Source organism: Pituophis catenifer, unplaced genomic scaffold (genome assembly GCF_029215685.1).
Source record: "Pituophis catenifer annectens isolate HBS135680 unplaced genomic scaffold, rPitCat1.0.hap2 SCAF_1, whole genome shotgun sequence".
NCBI classification, from domain to species: Eukaryota; Metazoa; Chordata; class Lepidosauria; order Squamata; family Colubridae; genus Pituophis; species Pituophis catenifer.
In genome coordinates, this window is record NW_027256881.1 from 175,831,077 (window position 1) to 175,853,207 (window position 22,131).

Sequence of the window (22,131 nt, forward strand, 5' to 3'; positions counted from 1 at the left end):
ATGGCCCTATTAGTTCAATCATCCAACCCATTTTTCTTGAAAATGACAACCTTCTTGTCATTTTCTTGTCTCAGATAAGAGACTTCTTTAACTCCTAAAGGGGGGAGGGGACAAGGGGGGTAGGGGGAGAGAGAGAATAGAAAAAAATACCACACAAAACAAAACATTAAGATTGCAGGTAAAATTCTTGAAATATAATGCCATTGGATGTGGTGGCAGAGAATCTGATTTTTTTTAAAAAAAAAAAAAAAGCACTGCTTATAGCTACTTTATGGATTCAATGTTTGCTTCTAGTAACTCCAACTTTCTATTCTCTATAGACTTCAAGGAGGCATTCCTCCTGTTTGACAGGACCGGAGAAAGCAAAATCACTCTAAGTCAGGTTGGAGATGTCATCCGCGCTCTTGGACAGAATCCAACTAATGCTGAAATCAAGAAGATCCTGGGCAACCCCAGCAATGAGGGTAAATCTTCTTTGTGATCTACCCTAATCAAAATATATCCTCCCAATGTTTTTCCCTTTAAATGAATGTCTCAAATTTGGTATACTGATTTCTGAAAGACTAGCTTGATCATACAAGCAAATACACACATACACACTCGTATCTTTGCATTCAGCTATCTACTTCTCCGTCTGTCCTTCTAAACTAGGGAACTAGAAAACTTAGAGATTCCTTAGAGATATTTTCTGTATTTGGCAATCTAAAACGTAAAGCTGAATTCCTCTGTATTCCTCTTAGAAGAAAGCCTAAGAAAGTAAGTGGGACAGGCTTGAAATGCAGTTAATTGACATTTAAAAGTACTGCAGTGTTGGGATTTACATACTCTTAAATTATCATTTAAAAAATACATAAATGACTTTCTTATTAATGATATTTATACAAATTGCTGTAATTCTTTTAACTCAACAAGTCTACTCCCTACCTTCAACCATCACTAAGTGAGCATTATCCAGTTAGGTTTGCATTCTTTTAATTTGCATACCTTTAATGATGAAGAGTGAAGCATCTTACAAAGATGGAGGCTGAAGACACAAGATATAGTTGCCTTTTTTAGATTAATTAGGTCAGGATTTGAGCAATAGTTGGGTAGGAGATTAACTAACAATCTTCTGCATTTTGTTTTGAGATCCAAGAAGGTTACAAAGGTAACATTCTTATATTTGTGTAAGCCGCCTTAAGTTGCCATGTGCAAGTAGGTGGCAATATAAATTTTCTAAAATAAATAAATAAACAAACATAAAAGAAATACATTACACTGAACTATTAAAAGAAGTAAAGAAGAATATCACTATGGAAGAGTTAGTGACATACCAAAAGCTATGGTTTTACCTGCTTGACAGTGTTGCACATATATACAGAAAAAAAAAAAAGAAAGAAAAGAAAGAAAATACACAGCCCCAGCACAGATCTGCTGAATACGTACATATTAATCGAATAAAATATCCACTACTCATCCTATATAACTCACTCCTCTCTGCAGTGTATTCCAATCAATTTACATATCCTCTGTGCTAGCAATGCAATTGTTGTCTATTTTGTTTACCTGGAAACAGAGCTGTGGGTGACAGCCATGAAATTAATAATTTTGTAAAAACAACAACAACAACAACAACAACTTTAATTGAGTACAAACTTGCCTTCTTCCTGTGAAAGTAGCTTTCTGAGGTGATAGACACAGCCATGAGCAAATACTTAGATGTTTCTCTTTCCTCAAGAGATTTGGCATTCTGAATTGAATTAATTTTCAAAAGCAGGATAATACTGCTGCCAGTGGGACTAATCTACTGTAAATCTCTACTTGGTACTTCATAAGAGGAGTTCCAGACATATCATAAAATGCACTTACCAACACAATGATGATGTTGTTCCTCTACAGAGATGAATGCAAAGAAAATTGGGTTTGAAGAGTTCCTGCCCATGTTGCAGGCAGCTGCCAATAATAAAGATCAAGGTGGTTTTGAAGACTTCGTTGAAGGTCTTCGTGTCTTTGACAAAGAGGGCAATGGAACAGTCATGGGGGCTGAACTCCGCCATGTCCTCGCCACTCTTGGTAAGTGCTGGGAGAGGTATTATATGTAAGATATATGTACATGAATTTCATTAGAAATTAAACACCATAGCTTTAATTAAAATAAAAGAAGATCCTAACTGAATCAAGAGCAGAATAAAAATAAAGAGTTATCTAATGAAGTGTAAGACTAATAGAAACAAAAAACAAATTAAACTGACCCTACAATGTTAATCTAAGGGTTTATTCATATAACATGCTTAACGAGTTGAAAAAAATCAGGGTGTATCATTTTTGTGAGAAAGACCTTGAGAAACAGAGTGAAGAGATGCTGCTAAGGAAACAATCAGATAAAAGAGGACATAGTCCACAGAGGCATAAGGGTGGAGAAAGAGGCTCAGAAGGGACCCCCCACCACAACTTCTCAGGCTGTAAAGGAGACACTGGGAAATTTGTACTTTCAGACTTGCAAGATTCTGTTAATATGGCTTTCTACATTAGAATTAGCTAATCTGATATACCTAGAAAGACTGCCAGAGAATTGTGTGAAACATTTCCAAGATAGGATCAAACAAAACCCATTCCTCTCCCCTAAAGTCAGGTATTTGACTTTAACTGGGTTAGGCTGAATCCTCTGAATTAAAAAAGAAGGGCTAACATTTCGCTCCCAGCATGTGGATGTGGAGGGGCACAGACATGAGAGGCTATAGTGCAGTCTGGCAAACATGGGGCAGCTCCAGGCATGCATTTTCTATGAATTTATCTTATCTATTTCCTTCTTACAATCCATGTCTAGAGGCTATAACCCTAAGTAGCCTGCTGTGGAAATAAATAAACAATACACAGTGGTGGGATTCAGCCAGTTCGCACCACTCCGGGAGAACCGGTTGTTAACTTTCTGAGCAGTTTGGCAAACTGGTTGTTGCAAGAAATCATTAGGGCACAGAACCAGTTGTTAAATTACTTGAATCCCACCACTGACAATACACCAAACAAATATAAAATCCAACAGTTACAAAGAAAGCTGGGATACCAATCTGTCCAAGCATTCTTGAAAAAATGGGATAGTTGCAATTTTTGCCTATCATTTGCTGCTGGGAAAATCATTCACCTGGGAGAACAGCAGAGTGGTACAAAAATATCATCATTTGATTAATGTCCAAATGTCAGGCATGAAAAACCAGGTCCTCATGTGAAGGTTCAAATTAACTGATTTATTGCTCAAACCTATGCCCAAGAATTTTCTCTAGCCAGATCAGCACCTGGTTAGATTTAGATAAGGGTCAACGGCAGTCAAAAGGGAGGTTGTACATAGTTCACTTGTGACTATCTAATGACTTTAAACTGATAACTTTTTAAACTACCTCCCTGTGGCTCTGCCTGTCCTTTTCCTGCACGAACTATTACTGGTATTTTCAATGAGAAAAAAAAAAGATATTTGCATAGAGTTTTGTGAAAATAGATTCACTACACAAGCACTTGTAATTGCCTTAGGGATACAAATGGAATTGATTTCTGAATTATTTCGGAAGAGGCTAACATAATTAGAATGTGGCTGTTGAAGAATTCAGTTCCCAACCTATTGTGTGTATGTGTATATGTGTGTCTGTGCTTGGTTTAAATGTAGGGTAATATCTCTAAATTGAGGCTAACTCACAGCATGGCTATTATTTTCCTAAATGAGGACCTCAAATAATTGCCGAAGGGCACAATGACTTGGAATTGGCCAGGTCAGAAGGATATCAATGTTGCTATTATGAAAATGGTAACTCAATTTGGAGTAAGGGGTACAAGGTGTAACTTTTGAAAAAGAATTCTGATCTTCAATTGTTAATTTTTTCAGGCAGCACCAGCAAGGATATCCTTCCCTCCTTCCAAGCTTGCCGGGGGGCAGTGGTATGGGCAACAGAGGCAGGGATGGATTTTGGTAGGCAGCCTTCCACCCAGTGAGTAGTGAAGCCATGTAGTTCCTTGAATTTGAAGCAAGGATGAAAATTGTTGTTTGCTGCCAACTAATACTTGCTTGAGATTTAATGCAAGCATTTCTCTATTGGTTAACCTTCCAGCTTTACCTCACATGGTCATATCTCCCCATACTTAAATTTATCTGATTGTTTCTTCCTACATACAGTATCTCTTCAAGATGGCCTTTAAATCACTATAGTGAATGAGGCCATGGTCAACCTAGAGTCCACTGAAGGATTGAAGGCAGTGGAGAAATATTCAGTAATGATGGCCTTTTAAGACCCCAGTCTTAAAAGTCCTACTATTTTATTCCAGATGCTAAAATCAAGACTGGCTCATTTTATTATACAAGGTCATCTACTTAATTATATTATTTTTGTGAGTAAAGGGAAATATTATGAGGTGGCAAGCTGGAAGAGAAGCTGTGTTATTAATACTCTTTTCTCTGTATGTTTAGGTGAAAAGATGAAGGAAGAAGAAGTAGAAGAACTGATGAAAGGGCAGGAAGATTCCAATGGCTGCATCAATTATGAAGGTAAGGGTAACTAGGCAGAAGATAGATGGATGTGTTTGAAAGAGGCCAGTGCAGTTTCCTGAAAAAATATTCAATTGTCTTCTGCTTTCAAGAAAAGGCCTTCCCAAAGTTGTCATGATGTGTTCTATTAGGGCCAGGGAAAATAGACATCTTAACAGCTAATCTGTGTGTATTGTGTGTGCATGAGAGAGATTCAGTTTGAGAGAGGAGGAGGAAAGGGAAAGGAAGATGATTTTACTTGTGGAGCTGGACAAAAGAGAGAGGTGAAGCATCTTCTCCAGTATAGATAATATGATCAGAGATTCTATAGTATAACTAAAACAGAGTGGAGGAGGGTACAAAGACCTTTAATGCATGCTCTGTGACTAGCACAGAATGAGAGAAGGGGCAAATGATTTGCATCTTAGTCACTGATGACAAGCTAAAGATGGAGGCCTTTATTGTTTCTTATTAATATCTTCATAGTTCAATTTAAAAATAGATTACGCCTCTCAAAATCTAAGACAAATACAGTATTTATCTATCCTGGTCCCTAAAACTAACAATATGTATTTAGTATGACGAAAGCAAAAGCAGACTCCATTTTATTCCCGTCATGATGATAGTACTATTTTCTGAGTTAAAAGTACAACATCATGCTTACTTGGATAATTTTTTGTTTTAATAAATTGCCCTTTATTTGTTTTCTGCTATTTGCTAGTAGATTTGTTTTTACCATGACAAGAAAATGCAATGATAACACATTATTCAGCCAATATCACTGAAAGACAAACAAAAACCAGAAAAACAAAACAGCAACTCATTTAATTGTAAATAAAGCTTCTTTATTCTCTGATGGATTAAAAAAATATTTTTAAATATGTTAAAAAGTTTTAACAAACTTGAACATAAAGCAGATCAGATACTTCAAAGAGATTTGCAGTAGACTTTTATTTCTAGTAGTTAAAAAATAGCTGGAGATTGGCAAGTAGTACTTCTTTTTTAAAGAAAGAATAAGCTTGGTTATGATTAGCCTTGCATTATTTGTTCCTACCTCTGCTTCTGTGTTCTCAGTTCATGAGAAATAGTATGCTGCCTTTGACTGCTTTTATATATATTTATATTATGCAGCTGTAGTAATTCAATTGTATCAGTGTGTAACATACACATTACATTACATTACATTACGTTCTGGCCATTATTTTAGTTTATTTTAATGATTACAAATCAAATTCCTCAAAATTGGAATTATCTATTTTGTTATCATATAGTCCTCTGAATGTGTGCTAAATACAGGGTGTTATGATTACCTCCACCCTTAGGGCAAACTAATAGTACTTGGACAGACAGGTTTTCTACTGAAGTAAAAATTAGACACCAAAACAGAGATAACAAGGAAGCGAGAGGATGTTAAAGTGGGAGAAAAAATGTAGTGAGTCAGATTCAGTACAAAAGTTCTAGATTTACTTGAAAAGATTAGGTTTGCATACTATCTTACTTTGTGTTGAGGACTCTTCCTTGTGCATATGAAACACCTTCACTACAATTGCATGATTTCTTCACATGGCACATTGGCAAACATCCTGTCAGTATCATACCAGTCATGTGTCCAACTGATTTGGACAAATGCATCAAAGGTTTTCAGTGAGTGAGATGAAGATGGACAATGAATGGAATTGACTAGAACCTACATGAATAAAGTACCCAGAACCCTGGTAATTCTTTAGCTGCCATTTCTATACAATTATAAGAGCATTCAGATACCTGGAGAGATGGCTATGATTGTCCTAGCTTTTTTTCCTAGACTAAAGAAATCCCAAACACCAAGTTTCATATACCATCATATAGTTTGATAAGGGGGATGATCACATCTTTTTACCTGGGTAGTTTTATTATTCTAAAATATTGGTGGATCATTAATGGAGAGTGTGTTGTTAGTTCAGATTGTTCTGATCCACCTAGTTCTGTTAGTTTTATCATAGATTATAAAGCAACGACAGCAATTTTATTCATGCACAGGAGGGAGATGAGAATCCCCAAAGTTTGCCATTATATAATTAAAGAAAGTGATATAACAACCCAAACACATCCAACAGAGTCTCAGAACAGAATTCCTAATGAGTGGGGGGAGCATCGAGAAAAATGCAAACCAAGAAGAGCAGAATAGTCAATCCATGCCCATTTTTATCACAGAGACTTCTCTAATAGTATACTAATTCTGTATTATTCTACAGCATTTGTGAGGCACATCATGTCTATCTAAATGGATTTTTCAAGACATCATTTTGGTAAGTCCCTTTTCTGAGCATGCTGTTCTTGGATAAGGTGATGATTTTGGGAGGAAAGGTGTAACAGAAATGCAACAAGTAAATGAACAGATCACAAGGTGGCCAAAGTGACATTCCACTGATAGCGGCTCTTAAGTCTTCCACTAAAGTCAAGATGAGGTAAAGTAGCTTATATTCAGTCTCCAGTACTCTTTTCACTCTGTTATTTAGTTGAGAATGCTTTCAAAGTGGCTGACAAGTCAACAAGGATCAAGAGAACCTTTTCCTCAGGCTTATAGGCTGAGAGAAATAACACAAAACGAAGGATAAAGTGGGGAGGGAAATCAAGCATAGGCATCAGTTATCAAATTTTTATGAAAATTGGTGGGTTCAGGGAAAGGAAACAATAGAAGTTGTTTACAGCAGGAAACCATCTCCTCTATTCCTGAAAGAATGGCTGCCAGGCAATATATACTGTATTGTGAATAACTTACTATGATACAAATGCTACAGCTTTAATCCATTACACATTTCTTTACTTTATGGACACCTTGGTGATTCCAACCTTATTATAAGTGGCCTTGAATAAGTTGTTATCAACCTCAGTTCCTACACCTTTAAAAGAGTTAAGCAAAGAATTAGAGAGAGGAGCAAAAACACAGTTATTTTCTTTACTGTTAAAAATACAAATTCTGTCTTTGTCCTGCCTATAATTATGATTATAACTCATTTTTGTTTTTTAACAGAACAAGATCATCAGGCACTTGAAATCTGTGTATCTAGGAAACCATTGTTCCATTCAGTAATGTCACCCTGGAACTTAAATGGACTATAATTTATGCCTCTCGACCTTCCCTTTTGAAATCATCAGCAAGAAAACCTGCTGAATCCCAAAGTTGTTACACTCGACCAATTAAACACTTGCCAAGGCAACTGCGAAGGACTTCACCGCCAACTGTCAAGCCCAATAATCTTTTTTCCATATGGTCTACCATGAAGGCGGCATGCATTCTTTTGGGAGGGGAAATCTAATAATAAATCCCTGTGGTCAGTGTATGGCTGGAAATTTTCAGTTCTGTAAATCCCAATTAAAACATAATTGAAGTCTTAATTTATTTTCTCTATGTTTTATTCCATACAATAAAGTTTTATGAGAAAAATTATCTTGAATAGTTTGATGAATGTGAATCAAAATGGGATTTTTGGAAGATTTTTTTATAGTATGATGGTTTCAATTTTCCATTTGAAAACATTGAATTCTTATCCAAGAATGCTTCTGAAGTATGATCTGCCTGTAGTCTTCAGTCATCATGGAAGGACAGGTGGCCGTCAGCTGAAGAACAGCAATTAAATTTTATTTTTAAAATAAGCATGGGTCTGTGTGAGTCACAGAAATGGGAGGGGAAAGCACAATAATGGAAACACAATTCCACAGAAAATTATTCCTACCAATGAGAATTACAAAAATCAGAAATAATAAGATCTGCAAATAACAGAAAAATTGGCAGTATATACATATATATCCTTTGGAACAGGATATCCCCAGGGATACGAATGATCCCAGATCTCCGTACTTTCTGTTGTGCACTTAAGACCTTTCTGTTTCACCAAGCCGGGCTGGTATAAATTTTTCTAATTGTCTAAATTTTATGCTAAAGATCTTAACTTAACTGATGAGCCAAATTGGCTTAATTATTTTAAATTGCTTCTATTTCACATTTTTATATGTATGTTATTTTGCCTGTTCACCACCCTAAGTCCTTCGGGAGAAGGGCGGTATAGAAATTAAATAAATAAATAAATAAATAAATAAATAAATAAATAAATATGTTAAATAGCACATTTTAACAGTTTTACCAAGCCATTGGGGGCTTACAAGCTAAACTGCACATCATAAAACAAGTGATCATGAAGCCCACTTTCAAATTCATAATTGGTTGATGAAACAGAATTTACAGTTGAGCCACTACTTATTTTCAAATACAGCTGCTCTGTGCATATATGTGTCTGCTGCAGTGGTGGGTTGCTACTGGGCGAATCGGTAGCGGAGGCTCTGCCCACCCGCCCCGACGCTTCTGTGCATGCGCAGCACATGTGCCCACAAGCGAACCAGTAGCGATGGGATTTGAAACCCACTACTGGTCTGTTGCATTTTAACATTATGATGTGTCATACACACAGTGCTCTGCTAGATAAGTAAGCAGAACTGAAGATTCTTAGGTATTATCATTAGCACATTGTTGTGAAAGAATGGAGAGATTATGCTGCTATTTGTTGCTATTTTCTAGATCTAAAATTTAACTATATATGTACCTGTTCAAATATGCAGCAATATAGATTTATGAATGGCATTTGTGTGAATATTTTAAATTATGCACTTAGGCAGATGCCAGTAAATAATCATTTTTCCTTCCACCTCCAACAAAATTGTCCTTTCATCATATTTCGTTGTTCCATGTGCAGTAAAACAAAGAGAAATAAAGGCTGAGATTGCACATCACACAAATCTACAATCATCTTCATGTGATGTGTAAAAACTGGAGGTAACTGGTCCTGGAAATAACCCGGCTCTATGCCACAAAATGCTTTATTTTAGGTGTATACATGTTCAAGATATATAGCACCTTGTTTTGGAAGTCTGTAGGGAGCTAGAGGCCAGTCTAGCTTGCAAAGCAGTAATGCTACCAAGATGTGCCCATAATTAATCTTGCCACTGCATTCCGAATCAGTTGCAACATCTAGATGGTTTTCAAGGACAATCCTACGTACAGTGCATTGCAATACTCCAAATGGGAAATCACCAGAACATAAGTAATCATAAGCAACCCCTCTGATCTAGGAATGGATGCAACAGTCATATAAGATGAAACTATGCTAAGGCCTTCTTGCTGATAGCTGCCACCTGCTCTTCCAGATATCACAATATTCTTCCAGAATACTCTTGGCAATAAGTTTTGTGAAAAGCCCTCATTGAATAGAAATAAACAATTATCAAAAACCAAATGATGAAACTAGAACAGAAAAGGCATGAATATTGAGGCACTGGAGAACATAAGGTATTAAACATGGAGATTTTTTCCAAAGATAATAAGATGTTTATGCAGATGTGTAGGTCTAATCAATAGAATAATTAAATAAGACTACATAATTATTGGTATTTATGTGATCTCTGAAATAACACTTCTTTCCTCCAATGGGTACATAATAAAACTGCCTTAATTCCCTAGTCAAGAATCAATTTGTTCTCCACCAGTCTTATTTAATATCTCCATATGAAATGGCCACAACTCAACTGCTGGCAGGTGCAAGTGGGGTTTGAGAAACGATGATAATCCTTATATGTGAGTCACTAGAGATTGGATAGGCATCTGGTTTCCATGTCTCTCTCCGCCATAAGGAGCCCACCCCTGCTCCTATTTATAACCTTGGCAGGTGGGCAAATGGATACAGAGTCATCTCTGCATCTGTCTTTTTCTCAGACAGTCTGCCAACAATTTAAATATTCCGGGAGTGGAAGAAAAAGCAAACCTTCTCAAAAATTGCTTGAAATCAAAAAGAAAGAGTTTGTTTTCTTAGCTTCATAATACTTGGGCTTGATCCTTCTACAAACAAGGCTGTAGTTTGTTTAGTTGACTGCCTGAACCCGACCATGAAATTTGATAAAGTATGGGAAGGCTTAGTCTCTCCAATCTCTTTGTGTCCCTATTTAAGATTGGACAGTGTACCAATACAAAAAAGGAGAGGGAGGGGAGGAAAGATACTGCTGCTAAAAATCTCCCCGAGCCTGACTCAAGATCAGAGGAAAAAACACTGAGATTGGCAATGAGTTGGCAGCTGAGCGGAGGCGGTGAGATGCAAATGGATGCCACTGAGCAGAAGTGAAACAGAGCTAGGTGACAGCAAACCAGTGGCTGAGAGCAGCATGGTGGACCCTGTGCAGAGCTAATTGGCAGAGGAGCAGAGTGCCAGAGCAGCAACTGAGAGCAGCATGGTGGACCAACAACAGTTGAGAACAGTGTGGCAGACCAACTGAGCAGCAGCAGTGCAGAGTTAAGTATGACAGCAGACTGGAGTGCCCACTGACAGCAGCGCAGCAGAGCAGCTGAACAGCAGCTAAGCACCAGATCAGCATATCATACCTGAAAACCCCAATAGTGGTCAGGCAACCAAAGGGCAAGAAGGCAGGGAGGAAAAGGATAAATACATAACACTTGTGGACAGTGAGGAAAGGGATAAACTTTTAAGGCAGGGTGTAGAGCAGGGGTGTCAAAATGGCGGCCCGCAGGCGGGATGCGTCATGCATAGAGGACGCCACCCAGCTCCATGAATGGGAAAAACATCACAAAACGTCACGTGACGGTAATGTGATGCCGTGAGTTTGACACCCGTGTTATAGAGGGTTAAGAGCTAAGCATCACCCCCCAAAAAAGCCTGAGATTTCCAACATAAAGAAGTGCATAACACTTCATAAAGGGCCAAAACTTTTGTAAATTCTTAAATTTTAAAAATTTCTGAAGTTTTTTTAAAATCTTTTTTTAAAAAAAATTTAAATTCAGTTTTTAAATCTTTTTTCAACTTTTTTTTTTTTATTTCAAATTCCATTTTCAATTTTAAAATCTTTTTCAATTTGAATTTTTTAATAAAATTCTTTGTTCAATTTTTCAATTTCTTTTTTCAAACTAAACATTTGAAAAAAACAATTTACTTATTTTAATTCTTTGGAAATTTGTAAAATTCTTAATGATCAAAGAGAAAAAAACATTTTAAAACATGGAAAAAGAGACAGACACTTAAATAGGGAAGACAGTGATGAATTTTTGAAGACAGAGAACAAAGGGTCAAAACTTTTATAAACTATTATAAACTGACACTTCGCAACAAGGTGTTGGTGACCACCTTTAAAGCACTCCATGGCTTAGGGCCAGGGTATTTGTGAGACCGCCTTCTGCCGCCAATAGCCTCCCAGCGACCGGTTCACTCGCACAGAGAAGGCCTCCTCAGGGTGCCATCGGCCAGACAGTGCCGGCTGGCGACCCCCAGGGGGAGAGCCTTCTCTGTGGCAGCACCTGCCCTCTGGAATGACCTGCCCCCTGAGATACGCACGATATCAGACCTCCAGACTTTTTGTCGGGCCCTGAAGACACACTTGTTCCATCTAGCTGGGCTGGCTTGATCCCATCCTCTCAGTTTTTTAATCGAATTCGGTTTTAATTGGGTTGTTTTAAATTCGGGCCAAAATTATTTAATTGTTTTTTAAAATGTTTTTAAATTTTATATGCTATGTTTTATCCTGGCTGTACACCGCCCTGAGTCCTGCAGGAGAAGGGTGGTATAGAAATAAAATAAAATAAGATAAAATAAATATATAAATAACAGGGAAAATAATTTTTTAGAAATTTTTAATTTTTTAACAAACAAAAACTCATGGACATAGAGACTGACATTATAGTGACTTGCAGAATTTGTCATATTGTTTGAGCTTATGCCCACAGAAGACCCAAACTATATATGTACTAAATGTAAATCATATAAATTATTAGAAGAACATGTAAAAGATCTAGAAGCAACTCTAGCCACTCTGAAACTCAATGAACAAAGTGAGAAATCCCAACCTAAACAAGAAGACTACACCAAAATTAAACACAATAGGGAGCACACAGCTTCTTAAAAGTGACCCCATATATGTACAAAAAGAAGAAAACCGATACACCCAAATTGAACACAATAGGGAACAAACAGCGTCCGGAAAATAATGACTCTATATATGAATCTAAAGAGCAAGACCGATGGAAATATGTCACTTTTAGAAGAAAACAGCAACCAAGAGCAAAGCCCCTACTATCTACCCTAGCCCACTCCAGTGAAGCTCCTCTGGAACTCCCTGGAAGAAAATATGCAGACAGCTATAAGAGAGCAGTCATCAATAGTTTCTAAAAAGGAGACAGCACCCATGTGACAGGAAGAATAGTATCCCAGACTTCCCTAGGGGAAAAAAGGGTTAAATATTGGTGATAGGAGATTCGATTCTTTGAGGAATAGAAACTATAGTCTGCAGACCGAACAGTCAATCTATGGAGATATGTTGTCTGCCTAGAACAAAAATCAAAGATGTAACTGAGAACCTTACTAAAATAATCAAACCCATGGATTACCCCTTTCTTCTACACGTGGGGACCAATGACACAAGAATGAATCTAAAAACAATATCAAGAGATTACGAACAGCTAGGAAAGGAAGTTAATGAATTAGGAGTGCAAGTGGTGTTCTCATCTATACTTCCAACAAAAAGCCCACATCCAATGAGAGAGCAAACGTGGAGAAAAAGCAAGGTTTTACACTTAGGCAGGAAAAAATCAAAGGTACAAGTAAGTGAAACCTGGCTCAAAAACAGTAACTGTGAAAAGGACCTTGAAGTCCTAGTGAATGATCACTTAAATATGAGCCAGCAGCGTGTGGCAACAGCCAAAAAAGCTAATGCAATCCTTGTATAAACAGAGGCATAGAATCAAAGTCACATGAAGTATTAGTACCACTTTATAAAGACTTAGTAAGGCCACAACTGGAATACTGTATCTAGTTTTGGTCATCATGTTATAAAAAAGATGTTGAGACTCTGGAAAAAGTGCAGAGAAGAGCAACTAGGATGATTAAAGACCTGGAGAACAACACATATGAAGACCAGTTGCAGGAACTGGGTTTGGCTAGTCTAGAGAAAAGAAGGACTAAGGGGGACATGATAGCAATATTCCAGTATTTGAAAGGTTGCCACAAAGAGGCGGGGAATTCAACTTATTTTTCAAAGCATCAAAGGGCAAGTCCAAAAACCATGGATGGAAACTAATCAAGGAGAGAAGCAACCTGGAATTAAGGAGAAACTTCCTAACAGTGAGGACAATTAACCAGTGCTGTGGAGTCGAGGAGTCGGAGTCGGAGGAAATTTTGGGTACCTGGAGTCGGAGTCGGAGTCGGCAAACAATGCACCGACTCCGACTCCTACTAAATTTAGATTGGAATTAAAAAAAAAAGCAAGTTTAAATGTCCCAATTCACAAAAAGTTATAATTAATGACTTCTCTACTGTAAGAATAAAGACCAATGCATGCAGTGCCTCACGTAACCGCAAAACGAACATGTTAAGTGACCGTGAAGAAGCATGCTTTTCATGTGCTTCACTATATGGCACGCAACGCACAATTAGGAGCGGCAATACTTATACTTTCCATAATTGAATTAACCAGTGGAATAGTTTGCCTTCAGAACAGTGGTGGGTTGCCCCCGATTCGCATCAGTTCTATAGAACCGGTAGTAAAACCAGCAGGAGGCTCCACCTACCAACCCTGATGTCATGAGAATGCTTCTGCGCATGCCCTGTTGCGAACCAGTAGTAAAGGTAAGTAGAACCCATCCCTGCTTCAGAAGTTGTAGGTGCTTCATCACTGGAGGTTTTTAAGAAAAGACTGGACAGTCATTTGTCTGAAATGGTATAGGGTCTCCTGCTTGCACAGGGGGTTGGACTAGAATTTTATGGAAGGAAGGAATTAAGAGACATCCCTTCGGGGCAGACAGAGTCAGTTTATTATTGCAATAAGGTTCAGATAGGTATTGCTACCTCAAGATCTGAGCAAAGTAATGAACATGAGATTCCAGTTTTATACAGTTTCAAACAAAGGATTCTGTTAACTCAGCAATTCATATGATCATATACATTTGTTATATTTAATTGACATTTCCTAATTATTAAGTTTTACATTTTCTTTGCCAACAGTCATAATTCTTCTTGTAAATTACTGAAGCATAGATTCAAATTATCTCTTGTTGATATTACATGTGGTCATCCTTTGATCTGTTTTAACCTTCAAACAAATATCTCTATCTCTGACAACTGAGGGGCCCCTCTTGTGAATGTTTCTACTTCAAAGGAATTCTCTGCCTTTCAACTGGATAATTGGCTTCCCTTAAACAAGCACATTTCCTTTCCTACAATACTATGAATAAAGAGGGTCCTTCAGTGATCATCCAGCTGGACCCGCATTTACCTACATTAAGAAGACCTCCAAGGTCCCTTCCAGGTCTATTCTGATTGATTGAAAGAACAACTATGCTATCTAAATAGAACCTTACTCATAAAGACCTGGCTGTACCAAATTTGGCCATTATATCCACATTCAGCAGAAACCAGCAGAAAGTGGTGTCCTTCATTGTGCTCTCCAGAGAAATATTACTTTTCCTCTCTAGGGAGAGACTTTTCCTATCCAGACAGCTTGTTTGCTTTACGTCTTATTTATTTCTGCTAGTAATTTACTATAAGTTCATCTCTGATCCTAACTTCATTTTCATTATTTTTTTTTTGTAAAAAAATCCTTCTGGAAAAAAGCTTTTCAAAATATTTTATATTTTAAGTGAATGCAACCATGATTCATAATGAGTGGAAATAATTATTTCACAATTTTAATACATGTAAGTTATTTTAGTTTAACAAATGACATGTTATGACTTCTGTGAGCATGTTTTGAGTAAAACTGGGCTTTGTTTTCATTTGCATATTTTCCCTAGAATAAAAACTCTGTGAGTTGTGCTGAGAGAGAATGATTGGCCCAAAGTCAACCAGCTGTTTATTCAAAGGATAATGGGATCAGTAATGGCTGAGTGATGGGTGCAAATCAGGGGTGGGTTCTAAATATTTTTAAGCGTGGCTTATTTTGTGGGTGTGGCTTGGAGGTCATGTGACTAGGTGGGCATGGCTAGCTGGTCAGAGTCATTTCTGGAAGGTCCTCGTACTTACAACCAGTCCTCGCACTTACGACCCGACTCATTTGTTTGCTTTTAACATTGATCAGCTGTAGGACAGCCCTTTGAAGCCCCGCGGCAAGAGTTTAAACAGTTTTTTTCCCTCTAGTCATCAGCTGGGACTCAGGAGGCAGCAATAGATTGGGGGTGGGACCAAATAAAAGGTAAGAATAACGTGGTAGGGCGGGGGGGAGAACCGGTTCGGTGACGTCATATCGTCACCGCTACCGGCTCGGCCGAACCGGACCGAACTGGGAGGAACCCACCACTGGTGCAAATTCTATAAGATAGTACATAATATACAACCATTTGATCGATTAGTATAAACTGCAAATAATATTCAGGAAATTTTACTCCCTAATAACTGTTAGATAAAAATTTATATCATAATAAACTGCTGTTTGGCATATAAAACTGTATATTGATAAATAATGATTATTGCTCAATATTCTGTGAAAATGGATTACTTAATGCAACATAGTAAAAGCTTAGGGAGTTTAAATCAAAAGAGGTTAATTGGCCTAAAGTCAGTGAGTTTCCATGGATGAGGAAGTAGTAAGGATAGTAAGATGGCTCTCCCAGTCACATTGTTATTATGAGGAGGAAATGGAAAGTGGGAGCGATTAGTGCAATTTCAAATAGTGTGATATTCAATGTAGTGAGAATTATAAATTGATACCACGTTACATTGAATGCAAATCCAAATTCAGTTAATGCAAACGTAGTACATGTACTGCTGCCAGTGGTGTTTTAAATGCTAAACTGGAAGATGCTAAATTCTAGTTCCACCTTAACTATGAAAGCCGGCTGAGTGACCTTGGGGCAATCATTCAGTCTCAGTCCACCCACCTCACAAGGTTGTTGTGGAAAAAATAGGGGGAAGGTGTGTTTAGATATATTTTCCGCCTTAAGTTATTTGTAAAAGATGGGATTTAAATAAATAGAACTAAATAAATAAATAAATTGTTGCATTAGCAAAATGGAGAAGGGGAAGGTTCCATTCAAGGAAACCTCAAAAAAGAAAAAAAAAAGAGGTTCATTTTGAAGAACTGTAGCAAAATGCAAGAGATTGCAGGTAAGCTTTGAATATGGGTTATCCTCTTTTACTGTTAAACAATAGTTTATTAATAATGATATTAAAATGTGTGTTTAAAAATGGTAATTGCCTACTTCCATCAAACTGGTACCAATTACCCCATTTTTCACTACTTTGAGTAGTGAGAATTTTAATAATATAACAATTTCTTAGGTTTGATTAACCATACCAGTACAGATCTGAACAGCCCTCAGCCCCTTATATGAAAGATAATCAAATCACCTTGGGAGTACACAAAGGATTTAATCACAGTGACACAACTTGTCCTGTTCAGGGTATATGGTTGCAAGATTCTTCACACACACACACACACACACACACACACACACACACACTTGTGTATAAAACTTGTTAAAATGTAAAAATACAAAAATAAGAAACTTAAATAAGAAATAAGAAATATAAAAAGTAACAGAAATGAAAATGGAAAATGAAAACATAATGTACAAGATTATGTATCTCTCTCTCTCTCTCCCCCTCCCTCCCACTTTTCAAACATTTTTGCCTTTGGAGGGAATATCTTAGGCTTCAATCTTCAATAATTTATACAGCGATATGTATTTCTTCACTGCCATCTGGTGGTCCATTTGTCTACACTACGGTAAAAAATCAGAGGCTGCGTGTATACAACATGCTTGCTATGTCTACATGATCCCAAGTTTATTGAAGTAATTAGAATTGGTAATTACTAATAAACTAATCACCCCAAGTGGGCTGATGCAACAAACTAAATACATTTTAGCCTACTGAGCATTTTGAGAAAAAGATCCAAATCATAATTTGCTTTAATCCTTTGCTGAGCAAGCCACTGGATGTTTAGTCAATATTTTTTTTTCCTTTTTCTTTTCCTCGTGTTTTGCCAAAAATGCAGGATCCATTTTGCGCAGGTGGTTTTTTGGGTTGATCTTTGGTTGTGACAGAAATTCACCAGGCGAGCCTGACATCATGGGCTGGCCCAAAGTCACCCAGTCAGTTTCCATTCCTAAAGTGGAACTACAACTCACTGTTTCCTGGATTCAAGCCTGGTGTCTTAACCATTAGACCAAACAGCTTCTCAAACAGTGTAGTCAGCCTGAGGGGGTCCTTGATGCTCTCTGAACTTAGTTGTTTTCTTGCAGACATTTCAATACCCAAACTGGGTAACATCATCAATGCTCTGCAACATCTGCAAGAAAACAACCAAGCTCAAAGAGCATCAAGGAATCCTTATTTCAATCCAGAGCTACAAATATTCTCCTTTTATTGGTGTAGTCCTGGGGTCTCTAACCTCTGGGCTGAGCCAGACCAGTGGGCCATGAGGTGTTTGCAACTGGGCTGCGGAAACAGCAGGTAAGCAGGTGAGTGAATCCCCACTTGCATGAGTAGCGGGCATGTGTATGTATGCTTCATTTGTGTGAGCAGCAGGTGCGTGTGGACAGCACTCGTGCAAATGGAGCTGTACATGCCATCCCCTTTTCTCTCCCCCCACCCCGCAAGGCCAGAAAGGTTGGGGAATTCTGGTGTAGACAGCATACCAGACTAAAATATGGTTGCCTAATATTGCAAATCCAGCTAGAAGCCATAATAATATCAAAATGATGTTGCATGCATCATATTGTCACTTGTTCCCTACACTATGCCGCCACCCTACTAGTCAGGATTAGTTTGCGGCTCAGTGTATTATATGAACTGAAGTGATTGATTTAATAATGCCCAATCCTCTCATTTTTTACAAGAGTCCTGAAAACCTGATTCTTGTTAATGAACCCTCTCTGGAATTTATGTGACAATTATTAATTATCAAGTCTCCCCCCCTCCGCCTTCCCCCTCAACCAGGTCATTTTTATGTTGTTTTAAATTGTTAGTCTTCTGTTTTAATCCTTGTAAACTGCCCAGAGTCAAGTGCAAGTGATGGTGGCTGGAGAAATCAAACTGATGGAGAAATGGGTTACACAGACACAGACAGCAAAATCATAAAACATGGGCTGTGGACCACACTATTAGGTTAGTTCATTCCAATATGTGCACCCAGTCAGTGGCTAATAATTGCACCTCTTAATCATGACCCTGAAAGATAAACCCTCTAAGGACTGGTCATTTGCAGGAAAGGGCAATGTTGCGAAATTTTGAGGATCAGACTCAATAAATAATTCAGGAACGAAGTATTCAAACAAAGCACTGTTTATTTACAGTAGGCATTCTATATTCTCTGCTGATTGTAGATAGAAGCGAGGAAGGAGGTGCATACATCCCCTTTTATATCAATGAGGCGGAGTAAAGGATGGGAGTGGTTACATATGAATATATTAAGGAAGGAAGAATAAATTAACCCTTGATACCCTGTGTATGTACATTTTCCCCATTTGAGAATAAGGCATTTACTTGTGACAAATCCCCCTCTAAATGCCAATTCGATATACAACAATAATTACATTCAGATTCAGAACAATATAAGACTTGTAGTTTTGAAGTTAAATATTTATGTTGTTTAGATTGCAAAGGCTTAGTCAATATATCAGCTATTTGTTCTGAAGTTTCGCAATGAATGGCCTTAATGAAACCATCTTGAGATAATTGCCTTACATGTTTGAATTTGATATCTATATGTCTGGACCTTCGACCAATGGCATCAGATCTAGATATCTCAATAGCAGCTTTGTTATCTTCATGTATGATAAATGGTAATGAAGGATTTTTCCAAACATCTGATAATAAATCGTTAAACCATACTAGATTATTGGAGGCTTTAGACAAACAAACATATTCTGCCTCGGTTGTTGATGTGGCTACTAAATCTTGTTTTCCAGTATACCAGTAGACTGGACAATTATTAAGGAACAATATATAACCTGAGGTACTTTTTCTGCATTTAGTATCACCTGCCCAATCCGCATCAGCGTAACAAGTGAGGATGGGCTCTTTAATATTATTGGGTTCCAGTAGTAGGCAGAAGTCTAAGGTGTGCTTCAAATACCTTAATATTCGTTTAATGGCTTCCCAGTGATACATTAAAGGTTTACTAACATATCTGGATAACAGATTGAGGGGTAAAGCAATATCAGGTCTAGTCCAATTAGATATATACAAAAGGGAACCAATAACTGATCTGTAAAGGGTATTATTTTTAAATTCAGGGGATGATTCATCCATGTTTCTTAAGAAATCAGCTTGCATTGGAGTATCACAAGTTTTGGCATCATTCAAATTACATTTGTTCAGGAGTTCTATAATTTTATCTTTTTGAGAAAGTTTAAATCCTTTTTTAGTTTTACTGATTTGAACTCCAAGATATTTGTTTACTTTTCCTAATATTTTTAAAGAAAAATGTTCATTTAGTTTTGTTACAAATGTATCTCTTTTCTCTTTATGTTTACCGATATATAAAATGTCATCCACATAAATTAACACAAATTCTAATGAGTCACCTTCCTTTTTAACAAAGAAACAATTGTCAGCAGTTGTGGCATTGAAATTCATAGTTTTGAGTACGTTGACTAAACATTCATACCAACGTTTGCCAGATTGTTTTAGTCCGTACAAACTTTTATTCAATAACCAAGTTTCATTTTTGTTTGTGTATTGGCTATGAGGTGCTCTTACATATATCTCTTTATCGAGCTTTGCGTGTAAATACGCTGTCTGTATGTCATATTGAAAGACATCAAGATTAAGTGCAGATGTTATGACTAAAGCTGTTTTAACACTCTCAGTCCTTACTGTGGGAGAGTATGTGTCTGTGTAATCCTCAGGATATTTTTGAGTATAGCCTTGTGCAACTAATCTAGCTTTATATAATGTGTTACCTTCTTCCAGATTTTTAATTTTGAATATCCACCTGGTGCCTATAATAGTTTTGTCCTTAGGTGCAGGAGTAGGTGTAAATACATTTAACTCTCTTGAATAGTACAGGGGTTTAGTGCACCCTGTTATTAACACAGCTGCCTGCAATTTCTGCTGGTTCGAATCTCTCCAAGGCTCAAGGTTGACTCAGCCTTCCATCCTTTCTAAGGTAGGTGAAATGAGGACCCAGTTTGTGGGGGCAATAAGCTGACTTTGTAAAATATACAAAAGAATGAAGGCTATTGCTTAACGCATTGTAAACCGCCCTGAGTCTCCGGAGAAGGGCGGCATATAAATCAAATTAAAAAAAACAAAAAACAAAAAACTGTCCATCTCTTTGGCCATAGCTGATTCCCATTTTTTTCTTTCTTCAATGGGGAGCTTTAATACTTCCTCGTATGTGTTAGGTGTTGATGTTTCATTATTCAAGTGCATTATGTAATCCTTATATTTACTTGGCACCTGATTTCTGTTACATCTGATTGTTTTTTCTGGTTTGCTATCGTTATCGTGTAGATATCTTGCCTCCTTTTTTGTTAATGAATCTGTTTTTATTCTGGAGTGACTATTTGTCCATGTTTTATTTTTGTTTTCATGTGCATTGTGATTGAGTTCTTCTCTATCTATATTGTCTTGATGTTCAGTGTCTGTTTTTGTAGTTGGGAATATCTCATTAAGATGTATTTTAGACCAATTGGCCTGTTCATGAAATACAGCTGTTCTAGAAATTATGAATCTGTTGTTATTATCAATAAATCTGTACCCTTTTGTGCCTGTTTCGTATCCCATGAATCTAAGTCTTCTGGATACGTTTTCTCCTTTACGCCTCAGTTTTTTTGGTATGTGTACATCCGCTGTGACTCCAAAAATGTGCATGTGTGTTATTTTGGGTTTTCTATTATACATTAGTTCATATGGCGTTTTGTTTACGATGCTGGACCAAGTTCTGTTTTGAGTATAATTGGAATATAGTAATGCTTCTGACCAGAATTGTTTTCCTAAGCCAGCATCTTCTAATGTACATCTAATCATGGTTTGTAGTGTCGAGTTCTTTCTTTCTACCACTCCATTTTGGAATGCAGAGAAAGGGCTAGATGTGAAGTGTAGCATTCCTTTGTTTTTTAGCCATTGGGAGAATTCTTTTGACATGAATTCAGATCCCCTGTCTGTCATGATTTGTTTTATTTTGATATTATGCTGTGTTTCTACACGTTTGTAAAACTCTTTAAATTTTTGAAATGTTTCATCTTTGTGTTTCAAAGTATAGACAAATCCATAACGACTATAGTCATCTACAATAGTTAGAAAATATCATTTTCTATATGTAATTGATGGGGTTAATGGACCAACAAGATCCATGTGTACCAGGTCAAAAATATGATTGGTTGATCTTGTTGCCTTTTTTGGTTTAGGACTAGTTCTGAGTTTTGAGGACTTACATACTGAGCATTCTAAATAATTTTTACAATTTTTTATTTTAACACCTTCAGCATGTTCAATCATTTTTTGTACTACAGGAAAACTTGCATGTCCCAATTTCCTATGTAATATATGTGCACATTCATCATGAATTGGTTTTCCAATTGTAGGTTTTTTGTTATTGAGTGTGTCATTGGTAGATGTGTTTTCGTGATTATGATTTGTTTCATGTTCTTCATTATCACTATTGCTATT

General features: G+C 37.1%; 1 protein-coding gene across 3 annotated transcripts in view; it reads left to right on the forward strand.

The window, feature by feature from the left end:
* The window catches only part of MYL1 (myosin light chain 1), a 30,206-nt gene extending 22,287 nt beyond the window's left edge, over positions 1–7,919 (forward strand). For all 3 annotated transcript variants that reach the window (XM_070933201.1, XM_070933203.1, XM_070933202.1), the window contains 5 exons: positions 321–464; positions 1,879–2,052; positions 4,433–4,510; positions 6,724–6,777; positions 7,503–7,919. In XM_070933201.1, coding sequence (XP_070789302.1) covers positions 321–464; positions 1,879–2,052; positions 4,433–4,510; positions 6,724–6,752 — 425 coding nt within the window. In that variant the 3' untranslated portion in view covers positions 6,753–6,777; positions 7,503–7,919. The remainder of the gene's footprint in view (positions 1–320; positions 465–1,878; positions 2,053–4,432; positions 4,511–6,723; positions 6,778–7,502) is intronic.
* The last annotated feature ends 14,212 nt before the right edge of the window (positions 7,920–22,131 follow it).